Raw genomic sequence first — 14,409 nt, forward strand, 5'->3', positions numbered from 1 at the left:
ACTTCTTCAGGCCCCCAGCCTGGCCCCATGTGCATGGATGTGCCACCCCCCCCCCCCACTGGGACACCCCCTGCCACCACCCGGAGGGGGACACATCCTGACCCCAGAGCGGGCTGGGGGGGTGCCCAGCATGGCCTTGAAGGGAGAGCTGGGAGGGTGGGGGTCCCATACTGGGAGACACCCACCCACCCCAGCATGGCAGTGCCCCCCGCCCCAGCATCCCTGCGGCTCCTGTGCCCTGTCCCTGGGGGGGGGGCACCCTGAGGTGCCCCTGCCTTGGGGTGGGGGGGTCCCCCAGACCCAGGGGGGGGCTCATGGCCCCCCTTTCCTGGGGGGTGCTGGTTTGGGAGGGTGTCAGCGGGTCTCCCTCTTGGGGGGGGGGGGTCTCAGGCTCTCCCCCCCGGCCTACATCTCCCAGCATGCCGCGGGGCGGCGCCTAGGGCCACGCCCCCTCCAGCCTGTCTCCACCCCCTCTCCCCGGGAGGTCGGACTACGTTTCCCGTGGTGCCCCGCGGTAGGGAGGGGGGCGGAGCGAGAAGGGGCGGGGCAGGGCGGGGCGGGGCCGGGGGGGCGCCGCTCCCCCTTTGTTGGTGTCGGCGGGGCCGAGCGGCGGCGGCGGGGCCGGCCCGGTATGGGCGACCAGGTGGGGCCGGGCCGGGGGCGAGGGAGGGAGCGGAGAGGGATGGAGGGATGGAAGGATGGAAATGGGATGGAGGGATGGAGGGAGAGGGGAGGGAGGAAGGAAAGGGGGGGGAGGGAGGGATGGAGAGGGAGGGAGGGAGGAGGAAGGGAGGGAGGAGGAACAGAGGGATGGAGGAAGAGGGGTTGGAGGGGATGAAGGTGTGGAGGAAGGAGGGAGGGAGGTGGGGAGGAAGGAGGGATGCAGGGGTTAAGGATGGCAGGGGAGGGAAGGGGTGCTGGGGGGAAGGAGGGGTGCAGGAGGGAAGGAGGGGTGCAGGGGGGGCGCAGGGCTGTCCCCCCTCCCTCTGCTCACACACACACACACACACACTTGCCAAGTCATCCCGCTCCCGCCATGCCAGCAGAGCCCTGGCCCAGCGGCGCCTGGCACGCCTGGGCCCAGCGGGGACTGGGAGATGAAGTGGGGGGGGACTGGGGGAGAGGTGGGGGCCGGGGGGTGCTGATTGCGGGCCGGGGGGGGCCGGGCAGGAGGCTCTGCGGAAGATCATCACCACCCTGGCCGTGAAGAATGAAGAGATCCAGAACTTCATCTACTCCCTCAAGCAGATGATGCAGAATGTGGAGGTACCGGGGGACACCCGCCCACACACCCCCTTCCCCCACACCCTCCCCCTGGGGACCCCCATCCTCACCCCAGCACACCAGGGTCCCGCACCCTGGTGGGGTGGCACCCGCTGACAACCCCGGGCGTTGCGACCAGGCCAACTCGTCGCGGGCGCAGGAGGACCTGGAGGGCGAGTTCCAGTCATTGTACGCGCTGCTGGACGAGCTGAAGGACGAGATGCTGATGAAAATCAAGCAGGACCGCGCCAGCCGCACCTACGAGCTCCAGGTGAGCACCCACCCTGCGTCATCGCCCCCCCCACACCCACCGGCACCCTCGCCCACCGCTGCCCCTCTTTCCTCCCCACGCCAGGCCCAGCTGGCAGCGTGTGCCAAGGCGCTGGAGAGCTCGGAGGAGCTGCTGGAGGCGGCCAACCAGGCCCTGGGGACGGCCAACCATCACGACTTCCCCCAGGTGCGTCCCCACCGGCATGGGGGGGTGTCCCCATCCGGGTGCCCCCCATGCCAGTGGTGTTCTGACCCCACCACCACCACCTTGCCAGCCGGTTGATGCCACCCCGGGGCTGCGCTAACCCCAGACGGGCACCCTCCTTTCTTTCTGCGCTGGGCACTGGGGCAACGCTGGGTTGGCTGTGCCCGCTGTGGGGCTGGGTGGGAGCATGGAGACCTCCCCTCAAGGTGATCCCTGACCTGGCCAGAGCTGCCCGGTGCCCCCTTTTCTCCCAAGACGAAGGGGCACCATGGCAGGGACACGGGGGACAGCGGCAGGCATATGGGTTGCTGTGCCATGGGGGTGCTGGGGTATGGCAGCGGGGATGCTGTGCCGTTGGGGTACCGCAGCGGGGATGCGGGGATGCTGCGCTGCTGGGGTACTGCAGTGGGGACGCGGGGATACTCTGCTGGCACCGGAGCAGGGGTCCGGGCACGCTGCACCGCGCTGGCTCCTGGCACTGCTGTCTCACCTGCTTTTTTTTTTCCCTCCTCTTTTCCTCTGCGCTCGCAAGGCTGCCAAACAGATCAAGGATAGGTACGGCACCCTCGTGCCCCCCCCAGCCCCACTAACCCCCACCCTCCTCCTAGCCAGGGCCCCGCGGCGGGTGGCCCCGTGGGTGCTGGGGTGGCTCTGCCCGCCCTCCCCGTGGCCACGCAGGGCAGGGGGTGAGCAGTCAGGGCTGGGTGGGTGTCTGGCTCCCTGTCCCACTGACCCTCGTCCCCACGTCTCCCGCGCAGCGTGACGATGGCACCCGCCTTCCGCCTCTCGCTCAAGGCCAAGGTGAGCGACAACATGAGCCACTTGATGGTGGATTTTGCCCAGGAACGCCGCCTGCTCCAGGCCCTCGCCTTCCTGCCAGGTATTGCCCGTGGGCAGTGGGCGATGGGGACACGGGGGGACAGGGCACGGCAGGTGGGTTTCTGCCAGTGCAAGGGAAGGGCAGTGCTGGGGGCATGGAGGGCTGTGCCAGCCTGGTGAGGGGACAGCACAAGGATGGGGGTCCAGGGTTTAAGGGGTCTGCTAGGTGCCAGGGGATGGGGTGAGGAGCTGAGGGGGGTGCCAGGCCTGGGGCACCCTGTGGTACCCCCTCCAGCAGGGTGAGAATGTGCCAGGGATGGAGGGATGAGGGGGTTTGGATGCTGTGCCTAGGGGTGCAGCGGGTACCATGCCTGGGGTCTCTGAGGTACTGAGCCCATGGGACCTATGGGTGCCCCGGGGGTCCCTGGGGGTGCTGGGGACACCCTGGCTGGCAGCAGGGCTGCAGTGGGGGGGGGGGACACTGGCACGGCTGCTCCTGCGGGCAGTGCCCAGCACCCCCGAGATCGACCTGGCGGAGTCGCTGGTGGCCGATAACTGTGTGACGCTGGCCTGGAGGATGCCCGATGAGGACAGTAAGATTGACCACTACGTGCTGGAGTACCGCAGGACCAACTTCGACGGGCCACCCCGCGCCAAGGAGGACCAGCCCTGGATGGTGGTCGAGGGCATCAAGGGCACCGAGTACACCCTCACCGGTGAGGGCACAGGGGCAAAACCAACCCCAAATATGCCAGGCTGGGAGCGGGCACTGCGGGTGGCAGGAGTCTGGGGCTGTTCCTGGGGGCTGGGTGGCAGTGCCAGGCTTTGTAGGGCACATGGGGGTCACAGTGCCCCCCCCATGCCTTGCTTTGTGACCCTGCTGTGCCTGCAGGACTGAAGTTTGACATGAAGTACATGAATTTTCGGGTACGGGCATGTAACAAGGCTGTGGCGGGCGAGTTCTCCGAGCCGGTCACTTTGGAAACGAGAGGTGGGTACCAGGGGGGTGGCAGGGCGCCCGTCACCCCCCGTGCCACCCCATGCTGCCCCTTCCCAAGCATGCCAGGGTTCTGCGACCCCCTTGGTGCCAGGCGAGGTGGCAGGGGGACACGTGCTGATGGTGGCTGTCTCCAGCGTTCATGTTTCGGCTGGACGCCAGCACGTGCCACCAGAACCTGCGGGTGGAGGAACTCAGTGTGGAGTGGGACGCCACGGGCGGCAAGGTGCAGGACGTCAAGGCGCGCGAGAAGGACGGCAAGGGCAGGACGGCTTCGCCCGCCAACTCGCCTGCCAGGTAACATCAGCCCCCCCTCCTTGTCACCCCAGCGTTGCCCCCCTTTCCCCGGGTAATGGCAACCCACCCCTCCTTGCTGGCGTCCGTCTGTCCTAGGGTGGTGCAGTCGCCCAAGAGGATGCCCTCGGGGCGTGGGGGCAGAGATCGCTTCACCGCTGAGTCCTACACGGTTCTGGGTGAGAGCTGGGGGCACCTAGCGGGTGGTGGTGGGAACCCTGCAGGGGTGTGGGAGAGGATGGGGGCACAGAGGATGATGTAGGTGGGCATGGGGCACCCAGAGGGACCTGGCAGGGCTGGGGATGGGACAGGGCACCCCACAGTTGCACCAGGCAGAGCCGTGCCCCGTGCCCACAGGTGACACGCTGATCGATGGCGATGACCACTACTGGGAGGTGCGGTACGACCGGGACAGCAAAGCTTTCGGCGTGGGGGTGGCATATCGCAGCCTGGGCAAATTCGACCAGCTGGGCAAGACCTCGGCCTCCTGGTGCCTCCACCTCAACAACTGGCTGCAGGTCAGCTTCAGCGCCAAGCATGCCAACAAGGCCAAGGTGCTGGATGTGCCCGTGCCCGACTGCATCGGTGTCTACTGCAACTTCCACGAAGGTGGGTGCAGGATGCGGTGGGGATGGGGCAGTGTTGGGGGTGGGCGCAGGGACTGCCACCACCATGGGCACCACCACGGGCACCACCACGGGCACCAACATATCCACCATGGGCATTGCCACCACTATGGGGCACCAGCGTGTCCACTGTGGGCATCGTGTCCACCATGGGCACCACCACAGGCGCCAACATGTCCACCATGGGCATTGCCACCACTATGGGTCACCAGCATGTCCACCATGGGCGGCACCACCACCATGGGCACCACCACGGGCACCAACATGTCCACCATGGGCATTGCCACCGCTATGGGTCACCAGCATGTCCACCGTGGGCACCACCACAGGCACCACCACCACCATGGGCACCAACATGTCCACCATGGGCATTACCACCACTATGGGTCACCAGCATGTCCACCACGGGCATCATCATGTCCACTATGGGCATTGGCACCACCATGGACACCAACACATCTGCTATGGGCATTGCCACCATTATGGGGCACCAGCATGTCCACTATGGGCATTACCACCACCATGGGCACTGTGCTGGGGGTCTGCAAGTTCTGTGCCCACCTGCATCCACCCCTGTGCCTGCAGGGTTCCTGTCCTTCTACAACGCCAGGACCAAGCAGCTGCTTCACACCTTCAAGGCCAAGTTCACGCAGCCGGTGCTGCCCGCCTTCACGGTAAGGGACAGGCAGGGCTGGGCAGCTCCTCCGGGGCTGCCGGCGGTGGGGTTCAGCCCCCCCCCAGCCCAACCCCGCTCCTTTGCCCGCAGGTCTGGTGCGGCAGCTTCCACGTCTCCTCGGGCTTGCAGGTGCCCAGCGCGGTGAAATGCCTCCAGAAACGCAACAGCACGGCCAGCAGCTCCAATGCCAGCCTGCCCTAGAGCCGTGCCCCCCCCTCCGCGGGCACCCCCCAGGCAAGAGCACTGAATGTACCCCTACACCCTCCCCAACCCCCCCCAATACGCTGCACTGGCAGGGCTGTGCCAGCCCCCAGAGCGAGGGTGCACCAGCACCCACAGCCCCGCCAGTTGAACCTCCCCCCCCCCCCCCCCCCCCACTCTGTGCCACCCCCTCCGCATTGCTGGCACCGGGCTGGGCACGTTGAGAGCTGCTTCTGGTCTGAAGAATAAATTGGGATGTAGGTGTGACACAGCTGTGGCTGGGGCACGGGGCGCTGGGTGGCACCAGCCCAAGGTGCAGAAGAGTTTTTTGGGGGGGGGACACACAGGGACAACACAGGTCCCGGTGCCACCCCTGTGGTGCAAGGAGCTGGGACAGGGCTGAGTGGGGCAGTGTCTTTATTGGGGATGGTGCCTGGGGTGATGCTCCCCAAATATATGGGTTGGGGGTCTGTTGCTGCCCCCACGCAGGCTGTGCTGCCTGCACACCCCCCCAGTGCCACCCCAGTCCTGGGAGGGTGCCCGGGCCAGGGGGGACTAGGGACAGCTTTGCCTGGGGAAGGGGGGGGCACCGCTGTCCCAGCTGGTTCCTGGCACAAAGTGGGGGACAGCAGGGCAGCCCCCCCTCCGCCACGCTGGCACCCATCAGTCCCCAGTGAGAGCTCGGCGCAGCTGCAGCTTCTTGGCAAGCTCCTCTGCCCATGCCTGTGCCATGGGGGGGGAGTGGGGGTGACTGCCTGGCAGAGGACCCAGGCATCTGGGCCCCCTCCCTTTGGGTGCCCCCACCAGTCAGTGACCCCAGAGGAACCACTCTGCTCCACCACTCGTCCCCATTGCCCCCCAGAGCCAGTGGCAGGACCCAGATGTCCAGATCCTGGCACCCCCCCACGCTCCTCCCCACTCCCAGCAGTGGGACCCAGGCATCTGGGCCCCCCCTCACTGTGGTTGTGGGGCGGCTGCAGGGCTCGGTGGGGGGCAGGATGGGGTGCTGAGCTCTTGGGGTCTCACTCACCTATGGCGAAGGACAGGGGTCAGCATGGGAGTGCCCCCTCCCTGCCTCAGTTTCCCCAAGCCCAACTGGCTTCACCCTGCTCGTTCATGTAGGTCTGCTCCTCTGGGATGGCCCCAAATGGGGGGGGGTCCTCCAGCCCCCCCCGGGGGCTGCAGCACAGGGTGGTGGGGGCTTAGGGATGGCTTCAGTGCCCTAAGGCCACAGGGCTGGGGTGTGGGGGTGGCCGGGGGGGCTCCTCACACACCCCCTGGGTCTCCTCCCTGTTCTCACCATCCCTTTGCACGAACTCTGGAGCGGAGTGACGTCATGGACCCTCTGCCTACCCCTGACACCCCCAAACCCCCCCAGACGTCCAGTGCCAGCCTGTGACACCCCAGCAGCTCTGCCCCCCCAACACCATCCTGCAGCACCCCAAGTCACCCCAACATTCATGCAACTCTCCAGCAATCCCCCAAGCACCCCAGAGACCCCCCACCAGATGCCCTCCACCACTCCAGCCACCCATAACTGCTCCCACCACCCCGAACGCCAGCCTGCAAGACCCCCCCAGACCCCGCTGAGCCCCCACAGCCCCCCAGTGCCCACCGAGCCACGGACTGTACTCCCGGTGCAGGGGCTGCAGGCTGCCCTTGCTGCTCTCCACGAAATACTGCACCACTTCGGCCAGCGAGGAGCAGCGATGCTGGGGGGGACACGGATGCGGTGTCACTTGGGGACCCCCCCACGGGTGTGTGTCCCCTGTAGTTCCCCCATTCCCTGCCCACCACTCTTGGGCCCTGGGGGGGGGTGTCCCAGCCCTTTGGGGGTCTCTTAGGGGTACCAGTCCTTTGGGTCCCAGCCCTTTGGGGGTCCCTGTCCTATTGGGATCCCAGTCCCTGGGGTCCCAGCCCCTTAGGGGGTCCCAGTGCCTTGGGTCCCAGCCCTTTAGGGTGTCCCAGTCTCTTAGGGATCCCAGTCCCTTGGGTCCCAGTTCCCTAGGGGACCTAGCCTTGGGGGATCCAGATGCTTGGGTGTCCCAGCCCTTAGGGGATCCCAGTCCCTTGGGATCCTAGCCTTGGGGGGGGGGGGGGGTCCCAGTCCCTTGGGTCCCAGCGCCTTGGGGATCCCAGCCCCTTGGTTCCAGCCTTGGCTATTCCAGTTCCCAGGGCTCCTTGCCTTGGGGGTGGGGGGATGGTGTCACAGCTCCTTGGGGGTCCCAGGCCCTGGGGTACCCAGCCTTGGGGTTGTCAGACCCCATGGGTGCTGGTCCCTTGGGTGTCAGTCCTTGGGGGTCCCAGGCCCTAAGTGCCCTATTCCCTGGGGCTCCCAGCCCCTTGAATCCCAGTCCGAGGGTCTCAGCCCTTGCGGGGCCCGTCCCAGGGGCTCAGTTGGGTGCCTGGGGTGGGGTGGGGGGGTGTCATCTCTGTCCCCAGGGCCAGCCCAGCTCTGTCCCACGTCACTCACCGGCGCGTCCACGTCGATGACGTAGCCCCGGTCCACGCGGTTCACCTTGTAGTGCTTCACCTGCACCGTGCTGCCGTGGGGGGCTGCGTCAGCAGGGGCTGCCACCCCTCGCAGGGGGGACACCCCTCGCATAGGGACCCCACACCCCATGGGGACCCTCACCCTGGGGGGACACCCCTCGCCACGAGGACCCTCGCCCTGGGGGGACACCCCTCGCATGGGGACCTGCGCCGTGATGCCACCCATGCCCGTCTCCCACCCAAGCCCCCCGCTCACCCGTTCACCTCCTGGCGCGTGGTGACGGAGACACCCTGGCCGTGCCCCCCCGGGGCGCAGCACCACGTTTCCCCCCCCATCCGCGCTCCGCTCCAGCAGCCGCTCGAGGCCAAGTCACCTCAAAAAAGCAGCTGGGCATCCTGGGGACAGCCCTGTCCTGTCACCCCCCCCAGCCACGTCAAGCCACCCCCAGTTGTGCCACCCAAGCCATGCTGGTTCCCCAGTGAGGATGGAGACACCCCCCCCCCCCCGCACCTCCCAGCTCTCCACCTGCTGGGACGGATGGACGGATGGGAGGATGGACGGACGGACATGAGGGTGGCCTGTCCCCTGCACCCTCTGCGTCCCCATACCCTGTCCCTTGTGGCCCCCCCCAAAGGCTCCGCGTCCCCCTAAGCCTGCCCCCTGCATCCCATAACCCGGTCCCTCTGCTTCTGAATCCCCTGTACCCCCAAATCCAGCAACCAGTGCCCCCCAGACTCCCCACTCCCCAAATCCTGTCCCTTCTGTCCCCCCAAATCCAGCACCCAGTTCCCCCCAGACTCCCCACTCCCCAAATCCTGTCCCCTCTGTCCCCCCAAATCCAGCACCCAGCGCCCCCACTCCCCAAATCCTGTCCTGTCCCCTCAAATCCAGCCCCCAGTGCCCCCAGTGCCCCCACTCCCCAAATCCTGTCCCCTCTGTCCCCCCAAATCCAGCCCCCAGTGCCCCCACATCCCCCACTCCCCAAATCCTGTCCCCTCTGTCCCCCCAAATCCAGCCCCCCAGTCCTGCCTGTTGTGCCCCGCCACGTCCCCAGCCCCCTCTGTCCCCCAACACCCCACCAAGGACACTGGGTCCCCCCCAGACCCCCTCTCTGCCCTGCCTGGTGTCCTCTACGTCCCTTATCTACTCTCTGCCCCCAGCTCCCCCCCCCCCCCGGGTACCCCCAATGCCCCCCGGGTGCCCTCAGTGCCCCCCCCATGGGGTGCCCCTCACCTTCATTGTCACCTCCTGTCCCCTCAGCCTGAGGACGAGCCCCCCACCCTCAGCTCCACGGCCACCAGCTCGCCCAGGTCCAGCATCTCCAGGGGCTGGGGGCACCCGAGCATGGGCCCCCCGCCGTCGGCCGCCACCACAGACACGAGTGTGCCAGGTCTCAGCCCTGGGTGGGTCCCAGCCTGGGGTGCCCCCCCCACCCAAGTGTCACCCAAAAGTCCCAGGGGTCCCACCCTGGGTGTCCCACCCTGGGGGAGCCCACCCTGAGGGGGGTCCTGGCCCAGGCGTGTCTCTGGGGTCCCAATCTTGGGGTCCCACCCTGGGGGAGCCCACCCTGAGGGGGGTCCTGGCCCAGGCGTGTCTCTGGGGTCCCAATCTTGGGGTCCCACCCTGGGGGAGCCCACCCTGCGGGGGGTCCTGGCCCAGGCACGTCCCTGGGGTCCCAATCTTGGGGTCCCAGTCTGGGGGAACCCACCCAGTCCCACCCAAAGGTTTCATGTCCTGGGGGTCCCACGCTGGGGGGGGGGTGGGTGTCCTGGTCCAGGTGTGTCTCTGGGGTCCCAGTTTGGAGGGGGGTCCCAATCCCAGGCTCCCAGCCCCAGGGGGTCCCAGCCATGGGGGTCCCATCCGGGGGTGCCCACCCAGTGGGTGTCTCCAGCCTCGGGGGGGGTCCCACGGGGGGTGTGTGTGTCCCAAACTGGGGGAAATCTCAAGGGTCCCAGCCCGGACAGCCCACCCGGGGGTCCCGGTCCCGGGGGGGGGTCCTACCCGGAGGCCCCCGTACCTCGCAGTCCCGGGGTCCCCCGTAGAAGGCGAGCGTGAGTCCCCGCAGCCCGGCCCAGACCCTCCGGGAGCGGGACAGGACTCGGCTCCGCCACCGGGAACCGGCCCCGGGCGGCGGAGGGGACTGGGGGGGGGGGGTCGGTCCCCGGGGGTGTCGGTGGGTACCGGGGCTCGGTCCCGGGTCCCACCTGGTCCCGCGGCCCCCGTTTCTCCACGAAGCCCTCGTAGCTGTGCCGGGACCGGGACCGGGACCGGGATCGGTCCCGCCGGGGTGGTGGCACGGGCTGGGCCATCCGCTGCAGGAACCGCAGGTACCGCCGGACCGGACCGGACCGGACCGGACCGGACTACGGCCACCGGGCAGCGCCGCCCCGGGGCCGGGACGGTGGGGGGGCGGTCAGGGCCCCGGTGTGGGTCTCTGTCCCCGTGTTTCCCCCCCCCCCCCCCGGTGCCGGTGTGTGTCGTCCTCCCCCCCTCACACACACACCCCCCCGGGGGAGGGGGGGCGGAGCGCGCGGGGCCGCCCCATCACGTGGCGCCGCCGCGCGCACCGGGGGAGGCGGGGAGCGGCGGGGAGCGGCGGGAGCGGAGCAATGGCAGGTACACCGGCGGGCGCGCGCCGCTCGCACGCGCGCCCCGGCCACGGACACGCACGCCCCGGCTTGGGGGCACGCGCCCACGCGCGCTTCCCCCCCCCTCCCCCGCCCCCGCCCCCGCCCAGCTCGCGCACGCACACACACACTGGGAGGGGGGGGAGCGCGCACCCACGCGCGCGCACCCACGCAGGCACCTGCGCGCACATCACCACCACCACTCCCCCCCCCCCCGGTGCACGCACGTGTGTACCTGCGCATGCTCAGGCACACGCAAGTGCACGGACACGCGGGACCCTCGGTGCACGCCGGCAACACGGGCGGGCAACCCCGCCGTGGGGACAGCCCGGGTCACGCGTGGGGCCGTGCTTGTTCTCCCACCCCCCTCCCCCAGCACCCCTCTGGGTTCGGACCAGGCTCTGGGGACCTGCTGGGCCAGGACAGCCGTGTCCCCTCGTCCCCGTGTCCCCTCATCCCCATGTCCCCGTGTCCCCTCGTCCCCGTGTCCCCATGTCCCTGTGTCCCCCACTTTGTCATCATGTCCCTGTCTCCTCACACCCCCGCATCTCCCCCCCAGTGTCCCCCATCCCCCTGTCCCCGAGTCCTCCTGTCCCTCCGTCCGTCCGTCCCCCTCCGTGTCCTTGTGTCCCCTCTTCCTGTGTCCCTGCGTGTCCCCATGCCCACGTCTTCCTGTCCCCATGTCCCTGTGCATCCCTGTCCCAGTATCCCCATCCACAAGGGTGGTGGGGGACGGGGACGGACACCCACGGGTGCTGCGGACCCCACGTGGCGTGTCCCATCCCGCAGCGCTGGCGGCCGCCTCCCCCGGCGGGGACGAGTGCCTGGAGGAGGACGAGGACGAGCTGGAGCCGGGACTGGACGAAGCGGAGGCCGAGCCGGAGACCGGGAGCGGGACGAAGGCGGCGGGGGGCACCCGGGGGGCCGTGCTCACCCGCCGCGGCATCACCCTCCGCGTCCTTCTCCGCGACGGGCTCCTCGAGCCGGCCCGCGGCGTCCTCTCCATCTACTACCTGGTGAGCCCGGCCGACGTGGGGACGTGGGATGAGGACAAGGGATGGGGATGGGAGGACGGGGGGGATGGCTGGGTACCTCCCCGGCTCACCCCTTAACTCCTCAGGGCAAAAAATTCGTGGGGGACCTGGGGGCGGACGGGACCATCACCTGGCAGGAGACGGGACAGGTCTTCAACTCGCCCAGCGCCTGGGCCACCCACTGCAAGCGCCTGGTGAACCCCGCCAAGAAGTCGGGGTGCGGGTGGGCGTCCGTCCGCTACAAGGGCCAGAAGCTGGACCAGTACAAAGCCGCTTGGCTGCGCAAGCACCAGCCCAACGCGCCGCCCGCCGAGGAGGTGGGTCGGGACCCCCCCCCCCCCCACCCCCAAATCTGGGACCCCGCAGCGTGGGTGGTGGGATGGGTGCCAGCCTTGTGCTGCCCGCAGAGCTTGGCCAGCGAGGGTGAGGAGGAGGAGATGCCTGAGGATGAAGAAGAGGAGGCGACGAGAGAGGGTCGGGCGCCTGTGCCGGAGCCGACGGCTACCAAAAAAACAGAGGAGAGGAGCAAGAAGCAGCAGTGCAAGAACCTGGCAGAGCCAGCGGGGACGGGTAAGGTGGCATTGTGGGGGGGTCCTGAGGGACCCTGGACAACCCAGCAGCGGTGACGGGGGCCTTGTGCTTCGCAGATCACGGCCCCCCGGGGAAAAGGCTGGAGAGCAAACCCCGGGTGCCTGTCCGCTACTGCACCCTGGGCCCCCGCGACTCGGCCAGGTAGGGTATGATGGGGACCTGGGTCCCATGGGTGCCACCGGCGGCCCCATGGGTGCCGGAGGGGCCGGGGGCGGTTGTGGCAGGGGGGCTGCGGCTTTTCCAGGAACCCCCAGACCCTGGTGGAGGTGACGTCCTTTGCCGCCATCAACAAGTTCCAGCCCTTCAACGTGGCCATTTCCAGCAACGTCCTCCTGCTCCTGGTGCGTCCCCTCCCCGGGGGGGGACACACACAAGTTGGGACATTTCTGATGGCGCTGGGGACAGCCACGGGGAGGGGGGGGTGTCCCCAGTGTCGTTTTGGGGTGGAACGGTTGATTTTAAGTTTTTTCTTTAGGATTTCCACAGCCACCTGACGCGGAGCGAAGTGGTGGGCTACCTGGGTGGGCGGTGGGACACCAATACACAGTGTAGGTAGCAGGGTGGCGCTGGTGGGGGGGGGGTGGTGGGCAGACACCCACTCACCCACCCATGTGTATGTCCCCCCCCAGTGCTGACGGTGCTGCGAGCCTTCCCGTGCCGGACCCGCCTGGGTGATGCCGAGGCCGCCGGTGCCGTGGAAGAGGAGGTAAACCACCCCCAGGGATGGGGTGGAATGGGGGGGTCCTGGGGGTCCCAGAGGACCCGGACCCACGGTGTCTGCCTGTCCCAGATCTGCCAGAGCTTGTTCTTGCGGGGGCTGTCGCTGGTGGGTTGGTACCACAGCCACCCCTTCGGCCCCGCGCTGCCCTCCCTGCACGACATCGATGCGCAGATGGATTATCAGCTCAAGCTGCAGGGTAGCGGCAACGGCTTCCAGCCCTGCCTGGCCCTCATCTGCGGTAAGCACCCGCTTCCCGCGGTCCCGGGGGTGCTGGGGGCTGCTGTCACCCCCCCTGGTGTCAGCCCCGTTTCTCCCCTCCCCACCCAGGACCCTACTATCACGGTAACCCCGGCATGGAGTCCAAAATTGCGCCCTTCTGGGTGATGCCACCGCCGGAGGTAAGTGGTCACCGGCCTCCTGGGGGGGTTATTTGGGATGGGGGTGGCCCCAGTGCTGTGGAGTGACCCCCCGCTGTGCTCCCCCATTCTCTAGCAACGGCCCAACGACTACGGCATCCCCATGGACGTGGAGGTGGCCTACATCCAGGACGGCTTCCTCACCAACGATGTCCTGCAGGAGATGGTGAGCGTGGGGTGGGGGCCCCAAAAACCCCGTCCACCCCAGCAAGGACGACTCCCTGACCCCACCGGGGGCTGGCTGGGCCTCTGCCACCCGTCCTCATCCCGCCGTCGGTCCCGGTGACGGTGACAATCTCTTCTCCATCCCCACCGTGCTGTTGAGGTCTCAGTGCCGCAGGGGTGGGGGGCCACGTGCCTGACCCCGGGGCAACCCCGGTGCCTGCAGCCCCTCTCTCCCCCCACCCCAGACGCTGCTGGTGGAGTTTTATAAGGGAGCCCCCGACCTGGTGAAGTTTCAGGAGCTGTGGAGTCAGGATCAGACGTACCTGGACAAGCTGAAGGTGAGGAGGGGGCTTCCGCCGCTAAGCTGGGTGGGGAGGGGGCATTAGCCAGGGCATCCGCTCCCACCACCTCACCGTTTTAATTAACTGGGCTGCGTCCCCGTCTCAGGGCTCCCTGGCCTCCCGCACCCCCAAAGACCAGAGCTTCACCCACATCCTGGAGCAGATCTACAGCCTCCTCAAGCTCAGCAGCTGAGGGGCCGGGAGCCCCCCCTTCGACTCAGACCAGGTGCCTTCCCAGCAGCCAGGGCTCGGCTCAGCAGCCCCCCCCCAAGCCCAAGGGGGCTCATCCAGACCCGGCGTGGGGCAGCACTGCGGGGACACCGCATCGCCCGCTGCTCCAGGGAGCTCATCCGAGGGGTCCCGGGACCCCGCCGGCTCCTGCCCCGCTCCGGAGCGGCCGCCCGGGTGTCCCGTGGTTGTGCCGGCCCCGGGGCAGCAGTGGAGGGGAGGGTGGTGGTGGTGGTGGGAGTCTCGGCTGTAAGTTGTTTGTGGAAGTGGTAGTTGATTAAAGAGCAGTTCCTGAGAGGCGGCCAGCGTCCGGCTCCGCTGGCTTGGGGACATCTTGCCGGTGCTGCGGTGAGGGACGGTGCCGGTGGCCTCGTGGGCTACAGTCACCTTCCTGCTGCCTGGATTTGGGGGCTGAACCGGGGGGGCCGTTCATCCGGGGCT

The 14,409-nt window shown here is 68.4% G+C and overlaps 3 protein-coding genes across 9 annotated transcripts; 2 read left to right on the forward strand and 1 right to left on the reverse strand.

Moving 5' to 3' along the window:
- Positions 1–570: 570 nt before the first annotated feature.
- On the forward strand, positions 571–5,526 carry FSD1 (fibronectin type III and SPRY domain containing 1). 2 transcript variants are annotated; one of them, XM_069790235.1, is made up of 13 exons: positions 571–643; positions 1,171–1,266; positions 1,403–1,534; positions 1,619–1,720; positions 2,271–2,293; positions 2,497–2,618; positions 3,064–3,273; positions 3,450–3,548; positions 3,692–3,851; positions 3,948–4,027; positions 4,206–4,457; positions 5,060–5,148; positions 5,241–5,526. In XM_069790235.1, exons 1-13 carry the CDS (start codon positions 632–634, stop codon positions 5,349–5,351), a joined length of 1,488 nt encoding a protein of 495 aa, XP_069646336.1. In that variant the 5' UTR covers positions 571–631; the 3' UTR covers positions 5,352–5,526. The 2 variants fall into 2 exon arrangements, with proteins under 2 accessions (XP_069646336.1, XP_069646337.1); XM_069790236.1 differs by lacking the exon at positions 2,271–2,293 and having other exon boundaries at positions 3,134–3,273.
- A 225-nt stretch (positions 5,527–5,751) lies between these two features.
- Positions 5,752–10,194, reverse strand: STAP2 (signal transducing adaptor family member 2). 6 transcript variants are annotated; one of them, XR_011325898.1, is made up of 6 exons: positions 9,863–10,194; positions 9,079–9,260; positions 8,101–8,240; positions 7,825–7,894; positions 6,967–7,063; positions 5,752–6,381 (listed from the first exon to the last, which is right to left on the reverse strand). XR_011325898.1 is itself a non-coding variant. In XM_069790240.1 (6 exons), the coding sequence occupies exons 3-6, from the start codon at positions 8,178–8,180 to the stop codon at positions 6,374–6,376; spliced, it is 255 nt and encodes an 84-aa protein (XP_069646341.1). In that variant the 5' UTR covers positions 8,181–8,240; positions 9,079–9,173; positions 9,863–10,188; the 3' UTR covers positions 5,752–6,373. The 6 variants fall into 6 exon arrangements, 4 of the variants coding, with proteins under 4 accessions (XP_069646341.1, XP_069646339.1, XP_069646342.1 ...); XM_069790240.1 differs by having other exon boundaries at positions 9,079–9,173; positions 9,863–10,188; XR_011325899.1 differs by lacking the exon at positions 8,101–8,240 and having other exon boundaries at positions 10,050–10,194.
- A 200-nt stretch (positions 10,195–10,394) lies between these two features.
- On the forward strand, positions 10,395–14,076 carry MPND (MPN domain containing). Its single transcript, XM_069790245.1, has 12 exons — positions 10,395–10,461; positions 11,262–11,488; positions 11,593–12,076; positions 12,154–12,238; positions 12,342–12,438; positions 12,573–12,645; positions 12,727–12,803; positions 12,888–13,056; positions 13,146–13,216; positions 13,311–13,400; positions 13,645–13,737; positions 13,847–14,076. The coding sequence occupies exons 1-12, from the start codon at positions 10,455–10,457 to the stop codon at positions 13,931–13,933; spliced, it is 1,560 nt and encodes a 519-aa protein (XP_069646346.1). The 5' UTR covers positions 10,395–10,454; the 3' UTR covers positions 13,934–14,076.
- Positions 14,077–14,409: the final 333 nt, after the last annotated feature.

Source organism: Haliaeetus albicilla, chromosome 8 (assembly GCF_947461875.1).
Source record: "Haliaeetus albicilla chromosome 8, bHalAlb1.1, whole genome shotgun sequence".
Classification (NCBI taxonomy): Eukaryota; Metazoa; Chordata; class Aves; order Accipitriformes; family Accipitridae; genus Haliaeetus; species Haliaeetus albicilla.